This window comes from Drosophila montana, unplaced genomic scaffold (assembly GCF_035044405.1).
Source record: "Drosophila montana isolate Dmon_TW-CO22-7 unplaced genomic scaffold, ASM3504440v1 contig_2781_1, whole genome shotgun sequence".
Classification (NCBI taxonomy): Eukaryota; Metazoa; Arthropoda; class Insecta; order Diptera; family Drosophilidae; genus Drosophila; species Drosophila montana.
This window is the reverse complement of record NW_026997652.1, coordinates 422386-440813: the sequence shown is the minus strand read 5'-3', so window position 1 is coordinate 440813 and position 18428 is coordinate 422386. Positions and strand designations below refer to the sequence as shown.

At 41.8% G+C, this 18428-nt stretch overlaps 4 protein-coding genes across 10 annotated transcripts; 2 read left to right on the top strand and 2 right to left on the bottom strand.

Moving 5' to 3' along the window:
- Nucleotides 1-5314: 5314 nt before the first annotated feature.
- Nucleotides 5315-7565, bottom strand: Btnd (Biotinidase). The gene is made up of 2 exons (XM_064684574.1): nucleotides 7450-7565; nucleotides 5315-7211 (listed from the first exon to the last, which is right to left on the bottom strand). The coding sequence occupies exons 1-2, from the start codon at nucleotides 7507-7509 to the stop codon at nucleotides 5526-5528; spliced, it is 1746 nt and encodes a 581-aa protein (XP_064540644.1). The 5' UTR covers nucleotides 7510-7565; the 3' UTR covers nucleotides 5315-5525.
- A 949-nt stretch (nucleotides 7566-8514) lies between these two features.
- Nucleotides 8515-10695, top strand: LOC135430013 (UDP-xylose and UDP-N-acetylglucosamine transporter-like). Of its 7 annotated transcripts, none has more exons than XM_064684562.1 (4): nucleotides 8515-8624; nucleotides 8726-8842; nucleotides 8960-9044; nucleotides 9291-10695. In XM_064684562.1, exon 4 carries the CDS (start codon nucleotides 9309-9311, stop codon nucleotides 10359-10361), a length of 1053 nt encoding a protein of 350 aa, XP_064540632.1. In that variant the 5' UTR covers nucleotides 8515-8624; nucleotides 8726-8842; nucleotides 8960-9044; nucleotides 9291-9308; the 3' UTR covers nucleotides 10362-10695. The 7 variants fall into 7 exon arrangements, with proteins under 7 accessions (XP_064540632.1, XP_064540629.1, XP_064540628.1 ...); XM_064684559.1 differs by having other exon boundaries at nucleotides 8726-8846; XM_064684558.1 differs by having other exon boundaries at nucleotides 8521-8624; nucleotides 8708-8846.
- Nucleotides 10696-15068: 4373 nt separating this feature from the next.
- LOC135430026 (UDP-xylose and UDP-N-acetylglucosamine transporter-like) lies at nucleotides 15069-16155 on the top strand. Its single transcript, XM_064684585.1, has one exon. The coding sequence runs from the start codon at nucleotides 15084-15086 to the stop codon at nucleotides 16137-16139; it is 1056 nt and encodes a 351-aa protein (XP_064540655.1). The 5' UTR covers nucleotides 15069-15083; the 3' UTR covers nucleotides 16140-16155.
- An 81-nt stretch (nucleotides 16156-16236) lies between these two features.
- Nucleotides 16237-18409, bottom strand: sqh (Myosin regulatory light chain sqh). Its single transcript, XM_064684586.1, has 3 exons — nucleotides 18254-18409; nucleotides 16807-17290; nucleotides 16237-16737 (listed from the first exon to the last, which is right to left on the bottom strand). Exons 2-3 carry the CDS (start codon nucleotides 17224-17226, stop codon nucleotides 16633-16635), a joined length of 525 nt encoding a protein of 174 aa, XP_064540656.1. The 5' UTR covers nucleotides 17227-17290; nucleotides 18254-18409; the 3' UTR covers nucleotides 16237-16632.
- Nucleotides 18410-18428: the final 19 nt, after the last annotated feature.

The window sequence follows — 18428 nt, the reverse complement described above, 5'->3', positions numbered from 1 at the left end:
TTACAGTAGACCTGTAAGAATAATCTCGGACCGAGGCACGTGTTTCACATCGCTAGAGTTTGCGAATTTCTTGCAAGAACGCGCTATAGAGCATATCAAAGTTGCCACTGGGGCACCACAGGCTAATGGCCAAGTTGAAAGAGTTAATCGTGTTCTCACCCCCATCTTAGGTAAACTCTCAGAGCCCATTCAGCAGGCAGATTGGTATAAGTTGATGAACAAAGTCGAGCATGCCATAAATAACGCCATTCATAGTAGCACGCAGAAAACACCCAGTATCTTGTTAAAGGACCAATAGTTGATGAATTAACTGAATATTTAGAGGATAAATTAAACATAGAGGAGAGAAATCTTAATGCGGTGCGAAAGAAAGCTAGTGAATATATTTTGTGCTCACAGCTAAGAAATAAGACAATATATGGCTAGAAACATAAGGCCCCGTTAACGTATCAAATAGGTGATTACGTGGCCATTCGTAATGTTGACACTACAATAGGAGTTAATACAAAATTCGCACCAAAATATCGTGGCCGAGTCTTTGACAACGACCGTTATGAAGTGGTTGATATTGAAGATTGCCAATTGACTCAGATGCCATACTGTAGTATATTAGAGCCAGCTAGGCTCAAGCCATGGCTTCAGTGTGTATCCGACACAATAGATGTATGTCGTTAACCTATATATATAGATAACCTAAGATCATATAAATAAGTGAGATGTATTGTAAGATCGTGGGCGATCTGTAGTCAGGTTAGCCGAATGTAAGATCGACAACCAATCGAATGTAAATTTAAATGTATCAATGTAACCATATTATAGGATGAGATAATAAGCAACTTAGTGCAATATGCCTGAAGTACTTCGAGCAAAACAAGAAGAAGAATAAAAAGAAGAATTCAATTCTAAAATCGGAGTCGTACGGAACGGACGAGAATCGTGAAAATAAAGCCAACGGCTTTATTATGTGGAATAATGAGTTTTTAATGAAGAATTCTTGAAGCTTATTTTTAACTTGAGCCCTATTGGCAGAAAAATCAAAACGCATTTCAGTTGGTAGACTATTATAAAGCTTTAGTGATCTGATCATAGGCTCATTACTTGCATAAGCAGTTCTATGAGTCCCCACAGAAAACGGTGGTAAAAATGGTATCGCAAAGATCTGCTCGGCACATTAAAATGAACGCGAGCAAGAAGGAAAAGGGCAATCAATTATTCCTACAATTAAGTTGATTAAAAAAAAGCAGTGCTGAAATCATTCTCCTATCTTCCAGAGATGACAAATGCAGTAGTCGACACCTAGCTCTGTTTGGTGGTAAGGCAAAGTTAAGGCAATGTAAATTAAATTTTAAAAACTGTTTTTGCAGCCTTTCAATCCTGTTCGTATGCACAATTGCGGATGGGCTCCAGATATAAGAAGCATACTCTAATATTGACCGCACAAAGGCCGAATATAGAGATAATCTTGTAACGAACCCAACTATCGCATACGCCTTAGGCATAATATAGTTTATATGCTAAATGAATAAGAACTTAGAGTCAAAAGTTACTCCTAAGTAAAAAGCTACTGATTTACGAGTAAGTTTTTGCCCATTAATGGAATAGGATGACAGAATGGCAGAAGAACATTTGCTAAATGTGATGTGATAGCATTTAGCTAAGTTCAGTGGTAACTGGTTATGACTATTCCATACAGACAAGTTGTGTAAGTCCTTCTGCAAAACAACATAACATCATGCTGAGACGAAATGCATTTGAATATTTTAGGGTCATCGGCAAATAAAAGATAATGACGGTCAGACAGATAGGATTTAAACCAGCTTCATAAAGAAGAGTAAAACCCCAGCCTAGACAGTTTCTTAACGAGAACGACATGACTGACCCTATCGAAGGCTTTAGAAAAGTCAGTATGCACTGCATCGACCTGACAACGACGCTCAAAGCTCTGGATACAAAAGTTGTAGAAAATCGCTAAATTGGTCACTGTAGATCTGCCCGGCGAGAAGCCGGAGAAGTCTAGGAGACGTTCGTAAAGATCGTTGGAAGTGAATTTAAGCCCAAATACTTCATCCATCAAATTTTTGACACCCATTTCCACCAAGGCGGAATGGACTTCTCGAAAAGTATGAAACACCTCTCAAATGAATTTGAACAAAGATCTTAGAAAATGAGTTTGATGCCAATTTGCTGGTAAATAAAAGGCAACATATGAACGTTTTTCGCTCCTTTTCCACACTTGCGGGTGGAATTTCATTCAATACAGCATTAAATTCAATTATTTGCCAAACCCTATTGAATTTGTGAGAATCGCATAGTAGAGCAATATGTGTAAACACGTTTCTTGTTCATTTTCAGTTTAGCTCAACATAGACATGTATATAGATACATATTCAAATGCATGCAAACCAACATGCAAACCAACATGCAACATGGTTGTAATAGTTGTTACTTTTATTTGAAACATAATAAGACATAGTTTTGTTCATAATACGTACCACTTTTTTCAATGGCCTTCGCCAGAGCCATAGCCTCCTTTCTAGTTTAAGCCGCCGCCGCCGCCTCCTTTCTCAACTTGCCGCTTATCAATAATTAAAGCCGCATCCTTCATAGTTGAAGCCGCCATCTCCTCTTATATTAAAGCCGCCTCCTCTAACGTTAAAGCCTTCACCTTCTGCATAGTAAAGCCGCCGCATTTGAAGACACCGTCTCCTGCTCTGCTCAAGTTGCCGTCTCTCAGAAATAAAGCCGCCGCGTCCTTATTGAATCCTCTTCCTTCAATGTTAAAGCCGCCTCTTCAAATATTAAGGCCACCGTCTCCTCCTTATTTGAAGCCGCCTCCTCCAATATTAAGCCGCCACTTAAAGTGAAGCCTTACTTGAATTCATGAGAATCGCGTAGTAGGGCTTTATTTGAGAAAACGATTTCTTTGAATTTGCAGCGCAGCTAGAGGTAAACTTTGTCTGGCACATAAACATATTCATTCATTAACATATGTACATGTAACCATAATATACCCATATATACATACATGCATACACACATGCACATATGCATGCAGACATACATAAATTCTTATATATGTATGTATGTACATACATGCATTCATACAAACTTGCTTTAATACATATAAATATACACACATGCACGCATATGCAGAATTACATACATGCACACATACATTATTACACACATACTTACATACACACATACATACATGCATGCAAACATACGAAAAGTAGGCTCTTGTATAAAAAACTGTTTTGTTTATCAAGATATCTAGACCAAACTCGGCCTCTAGATCAATTTGGCATCTTAATCTGGCAACATTTTTTTTGGACAATAGTTCATAGGTCAAAATTTCCCACCCCCATAACTCGATCAAGTCTAATTAGCATTTCACGAGGCTTAGCTCTTTTTCCATTTTGTTCACCCAAAGTGGTGAAACATAGGCGAAAGTCTGTAATATGGAATATTTTGTATGCAAACGTAGATATCTTCGACCTCATTAATTCTACATCAGCATCGACAGACGATTTGATATAGCCATGGCCGTCTATATATTTACTTCTCTCACGTATCTGCAAAAGCGTAGGCCAAATGGGTATTGAATCTTTATTAATTAATTCACGCGCTTCAGTGGAAAATAGAGGTGAAAGCTTGTGCAAATTCACCTAATTTCAATGTTTGTTCTATAACTTTACAATTAAAGGCCATACACTTAATTGTAATATGTTTAAACGACGAGTGGAAATGGAATATGTGAAAAGCTGAGCAACAATCTAAAGCAACGCCAGATATAAGACCTTAATGCATTTCTACGGCTTGTCAAATATCATTAATTATGTCAATCATTCTGAATAATGGTTTATTACACGCCACACGCCACACGTTTTGCGTTTGTTACAATTTTATAGGTCAATTTGGAAGCTTGTTAAGATTTATGAGGAATTATCTTATCTGCAATATATATATTCAAAGTAGTCAAATTTGTGTGTAATGGAATAAAAAGAATATATATTATTTAAAGTTGACAAAACATATATATATTATTAAAATAAGAAAAAACGAGAAAGTAAGAATATCTTGAGCACGCCGAAGACTTAATACCCTTGCAGACATTTGTCTTACGCTTTTGCCGATGGGCGAGCATAGTGAAGATCGTAGATGCCGTGTGTGGGGAAAATATCTTGGAATAGAGAATAATTTGCCATCCAATTTTTGACCCATTCTTCCTATAGAGCTATATAATATAGCAGCGCGATATTGATAAGACTTGATTAATGTATAAACAGCATAGGTTAGATAGTAAAAAAAAATCTTGATATACAAAAATGTTTTCCATGCACGAACTTCATTTTCGACCGATCGTTCCTATAGCAGATATATGATATGGTTGTCTGATCTTAAGAAGATTTTGCATAGATATGAGAAATATAGTGAAACTCATAAATGCCGAGTTTGGTCAAGATATGTTCGTAAACAAATAAGTTTTCCCAAACAATAGCCTACTTTGGACCGTCGGCTGTTGATGCTGATCTAGAATAAATCTACTTTATCAGCTCGGAGTTGTTTTTATACCCTGAACCCATTGAAAATGGGTAAAGAGGGTATTATGTATTTGTGCAAATGTATGTAACAGGCAGAAGGAAGAATCTCATAGCCATGTCCGTCCGTCTGTCCGTATGTATGAACGCAAGGATCTCAGAACCTATAAGAGCTAGAGAAATTTTAGCTGTAGGTCCTCCTAGTCCCTGCGCAGATCGAGTTTGTTTCCGATATTCGATAACTTGCCCCGTTTCCAAGTAATCGATATCGAAATCCTGTTTTTTTTTAGCAATTTTGGTAAATATTAAGCGCTAAAATCACCAAACTTGACATGTAGCTTCTGGAATAGTATATATATATCAAGTATCTTTCATTTTATACCTATCTCCAGTTGGAAGAAGAGGGTTCAGGGTATTCCCTAGTCGGGAGCTCCCGACTAGAACCCCTTACTTGTTTTCATTGCATTCGTGATCAGTATTAATTGACGAGTCTATAAAGTCTGTCTTTCTATATTTCTAGAAAGTACTCCCACAGCCGTAAAGTAATCTACTTGGAACTTATTCTATGTAGAAAGCGACTGGATCGAAAGACTATATCATATAGGATAAGGGAATGATTGGTGGCAAACTAAGTTCTTGCATCATTAAATCAGTTTTTGTATGCAAAACTGTTCTGGTTTTTCGAATATCTTCATCAAGCTCAGCAATTACGAGCTTCACAGCTAGCGAAGGGTATTTCAATTTCGGTGTGCCGAAAATTAAACTGCTTAGTATTTAAAAAATTGTTAATTTTGTCTATAAAGTTTTTGAATATATATTATAATAAATGATCTTTGTAATAATTTGTTAGTTAGTTAAAAGTAAAAAATGTGTCGGGCCAAGATTCGGGTTGAAATTGTACACGAATCGAACCGTCCCAGGGAGAAGACATTGGTTCAAACCACGAGCCGAACCAGCAGCCTGGCTAGAAACAGATGCCGTTGCCTACAGCTGCAGAAGGAGCGGTAAAAGTGGCAGCAGGCACAGGATTGAGACGGCTGCAGACGCAGCACCACCTGCACCACCTGCACCACCTGCAACACCTGGAACACCTGCACTGGCATTGGGCGCACTGGCGGCCGGAGCAGGCATAGCCGCAGGCTGGAGATGATTCAAATTGTGCGTGCTGGGCAGCTGGGTAAAGTAATTGGCCCAAATGCCAAAGGTCAATAGGTCGTTTTTGGGCAACAGCAGCTCCAGCTGGATTTGTGTGGCCAGCAACTGTTTGGCCGGCGGCGATTCGGTCCAATTGAACTGCGCAACGCTCAGCGGCATCATCGAGCCATCCAAGGTGCTGGGCATGATGAGGCGACGGGCAGCAGCCGGAAAATTGCCCTCAATGCGAATGCGCTCAAAGTAGAAGCGATTGGCCACATCGATGTGCTTGGGATAGATGCGACCGCAGCTGCTTAGCTGCTCGTCCAGGCAGGCGAAGAGGGCGCATACCGCCAGCTCGCTGCGGTCGACCAGAATGAGAGCGGTCCGATTGCCCAGATAAACGCCGAGGCGATAGCGGTATGAGGCATAGCTGGTGGTGGTGCTGGAAACGGAAATGGAAGTGGGACGACGCTGCAGCTGGAAGCTGCAACAGAAGTCGCCGTGGCACAAGCGCTGCGTCACATTCTGAAACTCCGCCTCCAGCAGGCGCGTGCTAAATATATCCACATTGTAGTCCCTGTAGGTGGCGAGCTCTGTGTAGCGTGGCGTAACCAGCTGCGGCTCGAACGCGGGCACCACCTGCGCCGGCAGCTCGGGTATTCTGCCACCGTCCCCGCTGCCGCTCCCGACCGTTGTGGGCGTACGTTTGGGCACATGCGCCTTGAGCAACTGCAGCGTGGGCTGCTCATGGATGACGGCAGCAAGGCGGCCAGCGCGCCCCGCATAGATGCCGGAGCCGGAGGTCCGGCCGGAGGGTTGACTGGCATCGGCAGCCAATAGATTCACATTGTTCGCATACGCCCACCCCTCCTGCAGCTGCACTGCGCCCAAGAATGGCAGCTCCGAGAACCAATATGTCGGATAAATTATGTCCGTCACATTGCGCTCGAGCAGCAGCTGCATTGCCGGCTCATAGAACAGCATGTCAAAGCATATGAAATGACCAAATGTGACACCGAAGTCCGTCTCGAAGATGGCCAATTCCGGCTGTCGCATTGTGGCCCGTGTATTATACTCGCGCCGCCAGAGATGACTCTTGCGATATCTGGAGACGACGCGTCCGCTGCGATCCAGCACAATGTTCGTATTGAAATAACGAAAGCCAGCGGACGGACACGGATTGAGCGTATCGGAGCCGTAATTATCGCCGCACAGCTCCTTCTCCACCACATTGATCACGACATAGATGCCGCGCGAGCGCGTCGCACAGGACAACTCCACCAGGAACAGCTCGTAATCGGGCGAATAGCAGGGTGTTATATTCTGTGCCGGATGCGGCACAAAGGTGGCCATCTCCAGATTACTCAGCACAGACTCGGGAAAGACAAGTATATCGAGATCTGCCGTAGCATTCGACTCCAATATGGCCACAAAGCCCTCGGTGGCCTTTGTGGTGCGCTCCCTTGGGGTGCCCGTCTCGTCCGGATATTCGACAACGCCGGCATGGTAAGTGTTATCGGTGGGCAGCGATAGCTGTAAGAAAATCGATAAGTATCGATTTAATAATAAAAAACAAGAAACCTATGAGAAAAACAACTAATTCTTCAAGATATATCCGTGGGCCTTGCTATTTATATATGTACATTTGTATGTTTTTTTTATGCCCCAAAAAATTTCATAAAGATCGGACAATAAACACCGAAGTTATTCAGGATCGGACTTGTCCGACTCGTCTATCTTTGTTATCGCCAGGATTTGATATCGCGCTCACCTGGCTGGTGCCCGCCAGGAATGTGGCCAAGATAATCAGCTGTAAAACGTGGATGTACATCTTGTGGCAAAGGCTAAGCAAAGACTGATATTTGCGTCATATTGCGTCGACCACGAAGCCTACCGAAAGATTTGCTGTGTGAAGATCAGGGATTTGTGTGCTGCTTGCCATAAAACTGACATTGCACTTTTACAGCTCGTAACGCGAATAGCCCCTAAATTATACCATCAACATTTTATTTTGCTGCTGATAATGGGTATGTGAAAAGAGTTTAACTTTGATGCTTCAGAAACACTTGAGATTATTGGCGATATTTGATTTGGGATTTGCTATCATTGTAACAATATTTTTATCATAGCCGAAAACATTTTTATTATTTCTAATTTTAGTTGCGTTTGTTATCTTTTAACCGAATTTTAAATGTTTTCCTTCCATGTATCTTCTCCTAAAAGGTGCTATATCTTTATCTAGTGTTTTATTTTTATATGCATATAAACCTATTGTCAGCCAAGCTCCGGAATATTATCTTGGCGTTACATTTTTAATTATCATTTAATACATTGTGAGCATTTATTTATATTTTTGTTTCAGCCGTTTCTTATTAATTTCAAATAAATACGGAAATACAGTGTGAAAATCCCATTGGGTACATACATATATATGTATATATTTTTTGCCGTTACAATTGAATTTTAAATGAAACCAAACTATTTTAGTGCAGGTGGCAACGCTGCAAACAGTTTGGCATTTTTTAGCGGCGAACTGCTGCAGTGCGAAAATCCCATGGTTATGTATATATATTAATTGCCGTTACAATTTAATTTCAAATAAAGGCAAACTATTTTAGTGCAGGTGGCAACGCTGAAAACAGTTGCATTTTCGCTGCAAGCTGCTGCTGTGTGAAAATCGCATTGGGTATATATATATTTATTTCCGTTAAAATTGAATTTCAAATAAAGGCAAACTATTTTAGTGCAGGTGGCAACGCTGCAAGCATGGAAAACGCCTTTGGCATTTTCTAGCCCTAAATTGTTGACGTTCGATAACGAAATGTGCTTGTTATCGAACGAACGCGAGTCCCGCATTGATTCCAGCTGATCGACAACCAAAACAACAACAGCAACGGCAGCAGCAGCAGTAACTGTAACGGCGCCGCTTAACGACCAAAAAAAACGGTAAAGGCAACAAATATATTGCATGCACACAAGTGCAGCAAATACGATAACAAAAAATTGACACTTGCAAGCGTTAAAGTTAGCTAAGTTGTGTGTTCTAGAGCTGAAATTGAAGGTCATTCCATTCAAATGCGTTGACCAAGACTGAGAAGAAGCGAGGGAGAGCGAGAGCGAAGGCCAGAGAACAAATAGCAACAACAACAAATATATATTAATAGGCAGGTTTGTGCTTTAAATACACATGTGCTTGTTGTGTGTGTGTGTGTGTGTGTGTGTATTGCTTGAACATTAATTGATTTATTCCACCAAATGCCAAACGCGGCATGACACAACAGAATTAATCGGAGAACAACAACAAAAGCTGAGGCAACATTTCAGCGGAAAATTGTAATTTCAACAAGTCAACGAATCAGTTAAACGGTGAGTTTCAAGGCTCCTTCCTTCACACACGCACATGCGTTACGTCTGCGTGTGTGTGTGTGTGTGTGCCCGGCTAGGTGAAGCGCGCCTTATCAGCTGCGTGCCAGACGACACCAAATGCCGGCGTCGGCAGCGCTGCTGATAAGCCACGCAAAATCGCTGCTCATCATTAGCCAACAATTTGAGGCTATCAATTAATCCCCACCACCCTCTCTCTCCCACTCTCACTCTCACTCTCTCTTGCAGCCCCACAGAAGACTCACCATGGCGTTAAATATGAAGGCTCTGCTTGCCATGCTCCTTGTCTTTGTCGGCTGCTGCAGCAACGTCGTCTTCCTGGAGCTGATCATCAAAATAGATCCCGGTGCGGGCAATCTGATCACATTCCTGCAGTTCCTCTTCATTGCGCTGGAGGGTCTCATCTTCACCTCGAAGTTCTTTACGGTGCGTCCGAAGATCGCGCTCAAAGATTACGTGAAGCTCGTGGTGCTCTTCTTTGGCGCGAATGTGTGCAACAATTATGCGTTCAACTTCAACATACCCATGCCCCTGCACATGATCTTTCGCAGCGGCTCGCTGATGGCCAACATGATCATGGGCATCATATTGCTCAAGAAGCGCTACAATCTGAGGCAATACAGCTCCGTGGCCATGATCACAGTGGGCATCATACTGTGCACTTTGGTATCCAGTGGCGATGTCAAGGATAATACGCATCCCACTCTTAAGGTGGAGACATCCTTTTCGGACTTCTTCTGGTGGAGCGTGGGCATTGCTCTGCTCACCGTCGCACTGCTGGTCACGGCGTACATGGGCATCTACCAGGAGATTATCTACAAGCGCAATGGCAAGCATCCCAGCGAGGCGCTCTTCTTTACGCACATGCTGCCCCTGCCCGGATTCCTAATCATGGCCAGCAACATAGCCCAACACTGGAACATTGCTGTTGCCTCCGAGACGGTGGCTGTGCCCGTGCCAGGCCTCAGCTGGTCTCTGGCCTTTCCGCTGATGCTCTTCTATCTGCTGTGCAATGTGGTCACCCAGTACATCTGCATCAGCTCGGTTTATGTGCTGACCACGGAGTGCGCCTCGCTCACTGTTACTTTGGTGGTCACGCTGCGCAAGTTCGTCTCGCTGCTCTTCTCCATCATCTACTTCCGCAATCCGTTCACCCTCAGCCACTGGCTGGGCACCATTCTGGTCTTCTTTGGCACCGTGCTCTTTGCCAATGTGATTAACCAGCTGAAGGATGCCTATGCGGCGCGCGCACATCGCCAGTTGGAGAGCTCCAAAAAGGACAAGCTGAAGACGGGCTAAATGCCACACGCCCCCTACCCCATTTCCCGTCAGCCTGCTGGAGGCCATTCATGTATGCCATTTGCTGTCCCGCTCACATTTGTGTTGGCCACGTTCTGTTTCAGTTTTTGCTTCGATTTCTATTTCAATTGTATGTGTTGTAAATAGCGTTAGTTTAGCTAATACCGACTATATTATACCCTGTAAGCCATGCCCTTGATGCTATACGTACTCTGTACCCCCCACCTTGTAACCTGTGCCCTTTTATGTGAAGTTTGTTTTATTTTTCTATGATACTAACGTAGTTTTAGCAACATTTTTAAAAAACAAATAAAAAAGATATCAGACGCGAAAATACTCCTTCAACTTGCCTCGTTTTATCATATTTCTCTCACTTTCTCCCCCACTACTACTACTCCTTTATTTGTTACCTCTCATTCTCGCATAGCTCCGTCTCCCTCTCTCATATTTCATAGAACTCTTGCTTTCACATTCTCTTGACTATCCCCTCTCTATCTATGCTCTCTGTCTACAATATGATTTTCTTCATAGTCCTGCTCTCTCTCTTTCATATTCACACTTTCGTTCAAAATCGCAGTCTATCTCGCTCTCATCCACGTCAAAATGCAAACATCCTTACTCTTTATATCGTAAGTCCCTTTGACTGTATTATACACTCGCGCATTTATTCTAGCAATTATATTCCCTTACTTTGATATGATATTGCATTGTATTGTGCTCTCTCTCTCTCTCTCTCTCTATCCTACCTAGTCTATACTTATTAGAGATACTCTGTATTATAATCCCCTCTCTACTATATTTCCTTATATTTCTTGCTTACTGTTGTGCTCTCTCTCTCTCTCTCTTTCTCTACGCTATTATTATCATCTCTCTTTCTCTCTCTCTCTCTCTCTCTGTAATGTATTCTCCTCTCTATTATATTCATATAATATTATATTCCCTTCCTATGATATCATCCTGCTTTTTACTGTGCTCTCTCTCTCTTTGTCTCTATCCTACTTTTGTTAGTCTACTTATCGGAGAGACTCTCTCTCTCTCTCTCTCTATGCTATTCTGGTTTTCATTGTATCATCTCTCTCTCTCTCTCTCTCTCTCTCTCTCTCTCTGCCTCTGTGTAATGTATTCTCATCTCTATTATATTCCCTTCCTAAGATATCACCTTGCTTTTTGTTGTGCTGTCTCTCTCTCACTCTCTTTATCCTCAACTTGTTATCTCTCTCTCTCTTTATTCCAATCTTATTATCGCTCTCTCTCCCTCTCTTTTTCTATCCTACCCACAGTTATCTCACTCTCAATACCTTTTGTTCTACTCTCTGTTTTTCTTTATCTGTTTTGTTCATGGTTTCTTTGTCATTCTCTCCCACTTTCTCTCTCTCTCTCTCTCTCTTCCTTCTTGAGCACTCTCGTCTCCTACATTTCCCGCATTTCTACTTTTCGGATAACAAATAAAAATATTTCTATCTCTATCCGCCTGGCTTCTGTTCTTATTGTCTTTTTCGACAGCTGTTGAAACACAAACATGAAATTCATCAGGTGCCAAAGTGGCGACTGCTCGACTAGGCGATACCCTGTACCTAAATTAAAATACAACTATCTAGATCTACTATTTATGATAGGCTAAGCAGCATCTGACTGATTGTGCAAATAGGAATATATATACATCATTTCTATATATAGATCATGATGGGAATTTGTCAGATCCGAAAATTAGGAATTTCTAGAGCGTAAAGGGTACAAGAAACCTAATCAAACCCCTTGCGGGCCATTTCTTACAATACCCAAACACAATTCTTGCCCCAAAAAAAAAAAAAGCAATTCAAGAAGTAAACATAATATGGTTAATTCCCGAAATGGAGCTCGACGAGCCACAAGTCGTTTCTTGAAATTCAGTTGTTTCCAGGCTGTGCCCGATGTCAAGAGTGTGTCCAAAACTAAATTCGTGCTCCACTTAAACAACTGCGATCTAAAGTAAACACAAAAAGTATTATATATTCTATTTGTTTTTTTTTTTTTAAGTATTATAATAAGAAAGTTGATTGATCTTTAGTTTAAGAGCGTGCAGGTAAAAGTTTCAAAAGAAAAAGACTTGCCGCGATCTGTTTTGATTGTCAGTATTTTCCAAATGGAAGTCCTTTCGGTATATTCGTCTATCTAAATTCGAAATTGGTCCCACTTTATTTACTGCCAGCTTGGCTTATGTATATCAAGAACAAATTTTGGATGACCGAAGCATTGTGTCCGCTTAAGTTTTCCAGTCAACGGGGAGTTACTTGAATAGCCAAAGTGTATGTATAATACTGCGGGATATTCAACTTTAACTGAATGCCAAACTAAATTTGTAATGGAAAGTCGGTTAGAAAACTATTCAAAAATTTAGAATGCAATTGATTCAAAATTGTGCCCCTATATCATAATATATTTAGAGCCAATATAATGATCACATAAAAGTAGAAGCCAGCGGAAAAAAAGATAGTAAGTATCTGCCTATACTTCAGCTAGTACGTGCCCGAATAGGTAAACCCGCCCCATCTGAGTTTTTCCACGCTCGCAGATTGCTCGGAGCCAGCTGCGCACGTTGAGAGCTTACGCTTTCTCCAGCAGGCGAAAGAACTGATCTGCCGTGAAAAAGCACTGCGAATGGATTTAGTCGGAAGCCGTCTTCTGCACACGCCGAAAGACCTGGCGTTACGGAGCATAGTTCCAGTTCGTAACCTCTTGAGAAGTGAGTCGATATCAATTTCGGAGCAAGAAAAAAGTTTAAGAAACGAGTGCGTATATCAGAACGCGAAATATATACCAATAAACCAATACCGTACACAACGCCTCAAGGACTTATCCTATGTGAATTAAGTCCTATGCGAACTCGGCTGCCAGAGCAAAAATTGAAAACTTAAAACAGAAAACAAGTAAGAGGTTCTAGTCAGGAGCTCCAGACTAGGGGATACCCTGAACCATCTTCTTCCAACTGGAGATAGGTATAAAATGAAAGATACTTGATATATATATACTATTCTAGAAGCTACATGTCAAGTTTGGTGACTCTAGCTCATATTATTTACCAAAATTGCCCAAAAAACAGGATTTCGATATTTTCGATTTCGATATTTTTATCGATTACGTGGAATCGGGGCAAGTTATCGAATATCGGAAACAAACTCGATCTGCGCGGGGACTAGGCGGACCTACAGCTAAAATTTCAAGTCTCTAGCTCTTATAGGTTCTGAGATCGTTGCGTTCATACATACGGACAGACGGACATGGCTAAATCGACTCGGCTATTAATGCTGATCAAGAATATATATACTTTATAGACTCGAAGATGCTTCCCTCTGCCTGTTACATACATTGGCACAAATACATTATACCCTCTTTACCCATTTTCAATGGGTTCAGGGTATAAAAAGTTAAAAACTGGGAAAGTAAGATTATCGGCACACCGAAGCTTTAATACCCTTATAGACATTTGCCTTACGCGATATACATATATACGGTGTGGGAAAAATATGTTGCAAAGCAGAATATTTTGCCATACAATAACTCATTCTTCGACCGATTCTTCCTATAGAGCTATATTATATAGTAGTGCGATCTTGCTAAGATTTGCCTCATATTTAAACAAAATAATTTAAATTTGATCGAGATACCTTGATAAACGAAATAGCTTTTCATACAAGAGTCTAATTTTCGACCGATAGTTCCTATTGCAGCTATATGATATCGTGGTCCGATATGAAAAGGATTTTGCATATATATGAGAAACGAACTGAAACCTATAAGATATCTTGAAATACAAAAAAAAAAGGTTTTCTATAGAAGAACCTAATTTTCAACCGATTGTTCCTATGGCAGCTATATGTTATAGTGCTCCGATTCGGCCAGTTCCAACATATATACTACGTGATGCTGATCTGGACTATATATACTTCATGGACTCCGAGATGTCTTCTTCTATGCGTTACACATTTCATCATTATTATCAAATAAGGTTCTCCAACAGAGAGCTGCGTTTTTTTCGGCTTTTATCAGCTGACCCAAAACCGGGCAGCTATGTATATAAAATGCCAGAATAATCCAGCTCTATGTTTTTCTTCTTCTTTCTTTCAGATAACCTCACTTTAATGCTATTTGACAGTTTGGCTATTTGTGGTTTACGAAGCAATTAAATGAAGGTTGTCTATATCTTGAAAAGCCCGAAGATAGCTTTGAGGTCTTGTGCTCTTTTCGAATTATATCATATGAAGATATTTTATCAAATTTGTTTTCGTTTTCATTTTTTTTTTTTTTTATCTGTTCCACTTCTGATAATTCTACCGATTCTTGGAGCTGCTTCTTGTCAATTTTATGCATTTAGTTCAATTTCCTCGCCAAGGCACAATTTGTAAAAGAAATAAACTAGAATTTAAATTATTTTTTAAATGGCTTTTCCAAGTGCTTCCTAAGTTTTTACCATATTCTATTTGTTGAGTGTTCGGCATGTTCCCAAATGCTTTTTAGCTTTTCTTGTCTGGCGGGGGAAGCGAACAGATAGTACAATTAATCATAGAGTTTTATGTTGAACAAGAGTTATCTTTAAACGCGTTGATAGCGTTTGGCAGTTATATTTCATTCTTCATTTCCCTCTTCTCACACGAAGTTGTTTTCTACCTTTTAACCTCAGCTGACAGACGTCGCTCCTCGTCCAGCCAAAACCCAGAACTATCGCATAAGGATAACTCACTCAACATGGCATTCAATCTGAAGGCTCTGCTTGCCATGATCTTTGTCTTTGTCGGCTGCTGCAGCAACGTCGTCTTCCTGGAGCTGATCATCAAAATAGATCCCGGTGCGGGCAATCTGATCACATTCCTGCAGTTCCTCTTCATTGCGCTGGAGGGTCTCATCTTCACCTCGAAGTTCTTTACGGTGCGTCCGAAGATCGCGCTCAAAGATTACGTGAAGCTCGTGGTGCTCTTCTTTGGCGCGAATGTGTGCAACAATTATGCGTTCAACTTCAACATACCCATGCCCCTGCACATGATCTTTCGCAGCGGCTCGCTGATGGCCAACATGATCATGGGCATCATATTGCTCAAGAAGCGCTACAATCTGAGGCAATATAGCTCCGTGGCCATGATCTCGGCGGGTATCGTGCTGTGCACTTTGGTATCCAGTGGCGATGTCAAGGATAATACGCATCCCACTCTTAAGGTGGAGACATCCTTTTCGGACGTCTTCTGGTGGAGCGTGGGCATTGCTCTGCTCACCGTCGCACTGCTGGTCACGGCGTACATGGGCATCTACCAGGAGGTCATCTTCAAGCGGCACGGCAAACATCCCAGGGAGGCGCTCTTCTTTACGCACATGCTGCCCCTGCCCGGATTCCTAATCATGGCCAGCAACATAGCCCAACACTGGAAGATAGCTGTTGCCTCCGAGACGGTGGCTGTGCCCGTGCCAGGCCTCAGCTGGTCTCTGGCCTTTCCGCTGATGCTCTTCTATCTGCTGTGCAATGTGGTCACCCAGTACATCTGCATCAGCTCGGTTTATGTGCTGACCACGGAGTGCGCCTCGCTCACTGTTACTTTGGTGGTCACGCTGCGCAAGTTCGTCTCGCTGCTCTTCTCCATCATCTACTTCCGCAATCCGTTCACCCTCAGCCACTGGCTGGGCACCATTCTGGTCTTCTTTGGCACCATACTCTTTGCGGATGTGCTCAATCAGCTGCTGGAGACGTACAGGTTGCGCCTGGAGAAGCGCTTCGAGGCGGCGCCAAAGACCATTGAATACAGTCGCATTTGAGGCTTAAGCTAACATATATATACATAAATAATTCTCTTTATATATATGTACATATTCCATGTACCTGTGGACGGACACGTATTTTATAAAGCATTCATTTAGGATAAGTAAACAAACTGTTTTTTAATGGGACTCACTCAGCAAATAGTATGCATATGTGTGTGTGTGTGTGTGCCTGCGAGTGTGTATGTGTTTGTATATATATATATATGAGTTAATACTTATGGGAAATCGGAAAAATCGTGTTATCAGTTCACACATTCGCACAAAAATGTTAACATGTCAAATTTAAATGCTCAGATAGGCACAGAGGACAGAACAAAACGAGTGGCAAAAAAAATTAAATAAAATATATCAGATATATATATAAAAAAGGGATATTATATAGCATATCTATATAGGTATAAAATACACGATTCGTATGACAGTTGGACATGAATAGCTGGAATTATAACAGCCGCAAAAACGGTTGGCAAATTTAAGTACAACAATCCTATTGCTCATCCTTGTCCTTGGCACCATGCTTCAGTATGCGTGTGAATTCCAGATAATCAAATAGGCCATTCTTGATGGGCGCCTCACGGTACATCTCATCCACCTGGCCAGAGGAGAGCGAGAGAGAGATGGAGATAAGAAATGAATGAAATTCTCAATTGCAAGCACTCACATCTTCATCTGAGAAACGATCGCCCATTGTGGTGAGCAGCTCGCGCAGCCTATCCTCCGGCAGCACGCCCATGTTCTCCTCATCGAAACAGCCAAACGCATTCTTGATGACATCCTCCGGATCGGTGCCCTGCAGCCGTTCACCGAAGAGTGTCAGAAACATGGTGAAATTGATGGGGCCCGGCGCCTCGTTCATCATCCCATCCAAATAATCATCGGTGGGATTTTTGCCCAGCGAGGCGAGCATATCATGCAGATCCTCCTTCTCCACGAATCCATCACGGTTCTGGTCGATCATGTTGAAGGCCTCCTTGAACTCGGCGATCTGCGCCTGGTCGAACATGGCAAACACATTGGAGGTGGCGCGTTGGGCGCGTTTCTTTGTGGTGGCGCGACGTCCGGCGGTTTTGCGGGAAGACATCTTCGAGCTGTCTCTGTGTGTGTATTCGATATTGGTGATGTATGTGTGTGTGCGGTTCGGTTTTCTAAAGCCAAAGTATAAAAAATAAAATAGGAATTAGTTGCAATCGAATAAGTCTATATATAGCCAGGGCATTGCTGCAGCGGCAAGTTCAGCAAAAGCTGCAAACTGTGTCAACATAAAAATAAAAAATAAATACAAATTCAATATGCAACAACTGCATCGACTGCGCGATACCCTGTCAACAGTGCAAGCTGTAGCTGAATACAAGTTATAAATAGCTTTAAAGCTTTTGTTTTAAACGATGTTTATATTAATTGGGGTTATTTAAATAATCATAATTTAAATATTAATCCGAGTCATTTCGCTATTTCGCACCATTAATTACTAATAGAAAACAGTTAAGTCATAATCAATATACCCTGCAACACTTTGTGAGCGGAGTATAAAAACAGACACCGCACACACACACACAGGCAGCCGCGGCAGCGAAATATGTGTGTGTGTTTGAGTCATGCAGCCAAAATGGCAAAAATGACAACGTCAACGACTGACTCCATATGTGTATGTGTGTGTTTATCAATGCGGTTTCGTTAAATTTCAATGAATAACAAAAAAAAAGCACACACACACACACAAATACAAGCGCAACCTCGCTTAATTGAAAGCCCATAAAAGGAATGAAAACAGCAGCCAAGAAGCGCGACTTCTGTGTGCCTGCGTGTGTGTGTGTCATCCCCACACACACACAGACAGTTGCGTGCAGCTGCTGAAAATAAGCCACAGCCGCGCCCCATTTGTTGCCCCCAAATGCGCTGCTATCACGAATTCCACGTAAATCACTTACAAATCGTAAAACTGTGCTGCTGCTTCTTTTCTTTTATAGGGCCGCGACGCTGACTCATACACACAGACGCACAAGCAGAGCGCTGGGCAGCGCAGCAACTGAACGATCGCCGCAATATCAGCTTTGTGTTATTGATTGCTTTCTTCTCTATTTGGTTCAATTAAATTCACTTATACTTACAGTTGCCGAAATGTACGTCTTGTTGTTAATACTTTTAAATAAACTGTTGCCGCTGCAGCTTATTTCTTGTGTTGTATGATGTTTGCACAGATGACAAATGCTATTTGTGTCGATATGGACGATAGCTTTTATATTCGATACGATAAATGCAATTCCAGCCGACAGGCAGCTCTGT

Coding starts and splice junctions, on each gene's coding strand:
- Btnd (XM_064684574.1), bottom strand. CDS start 7,509: ATGTACATCCACGTTTTACAGCTGATTATCTTGGCCACATTCCTGGCG. Junction 7,212..7,449: donor TCCTGGCGGGCACCAGCCAG/GTGAGCGCGATA, acceptor ATTTTCTTACAG/CTATCGCTGCCCACCGATAA.
- LOC135430013 (XM_064684562.1), top strand. CDS start 9,309: ATGGCGTTAAATATGAAGGCTCTGCTTGCCATGCTCCTTGTCTTTGTC.
- LOC135430026 (XM_064684585.1), top strand. CDS start 15,084: ATGGCATTCAATCTGAAGGCTCTGCTTGCCATGATCTTTGTCTTTGTC.
- sqh (XM_064684586.1), bottom strand. CDS start 17,226: ATGTCTTCCCGCAAAACCGCCGGACGTCGCGCCACCACAAAGAAACGC. Junction 16,738..16,806: donor ATCGTTTCTCAGATGAAGAT/GTGAGTGCTTGC, acceptor TCCTCTGGCCAG/GTGGATGAGATGTACCGTGA.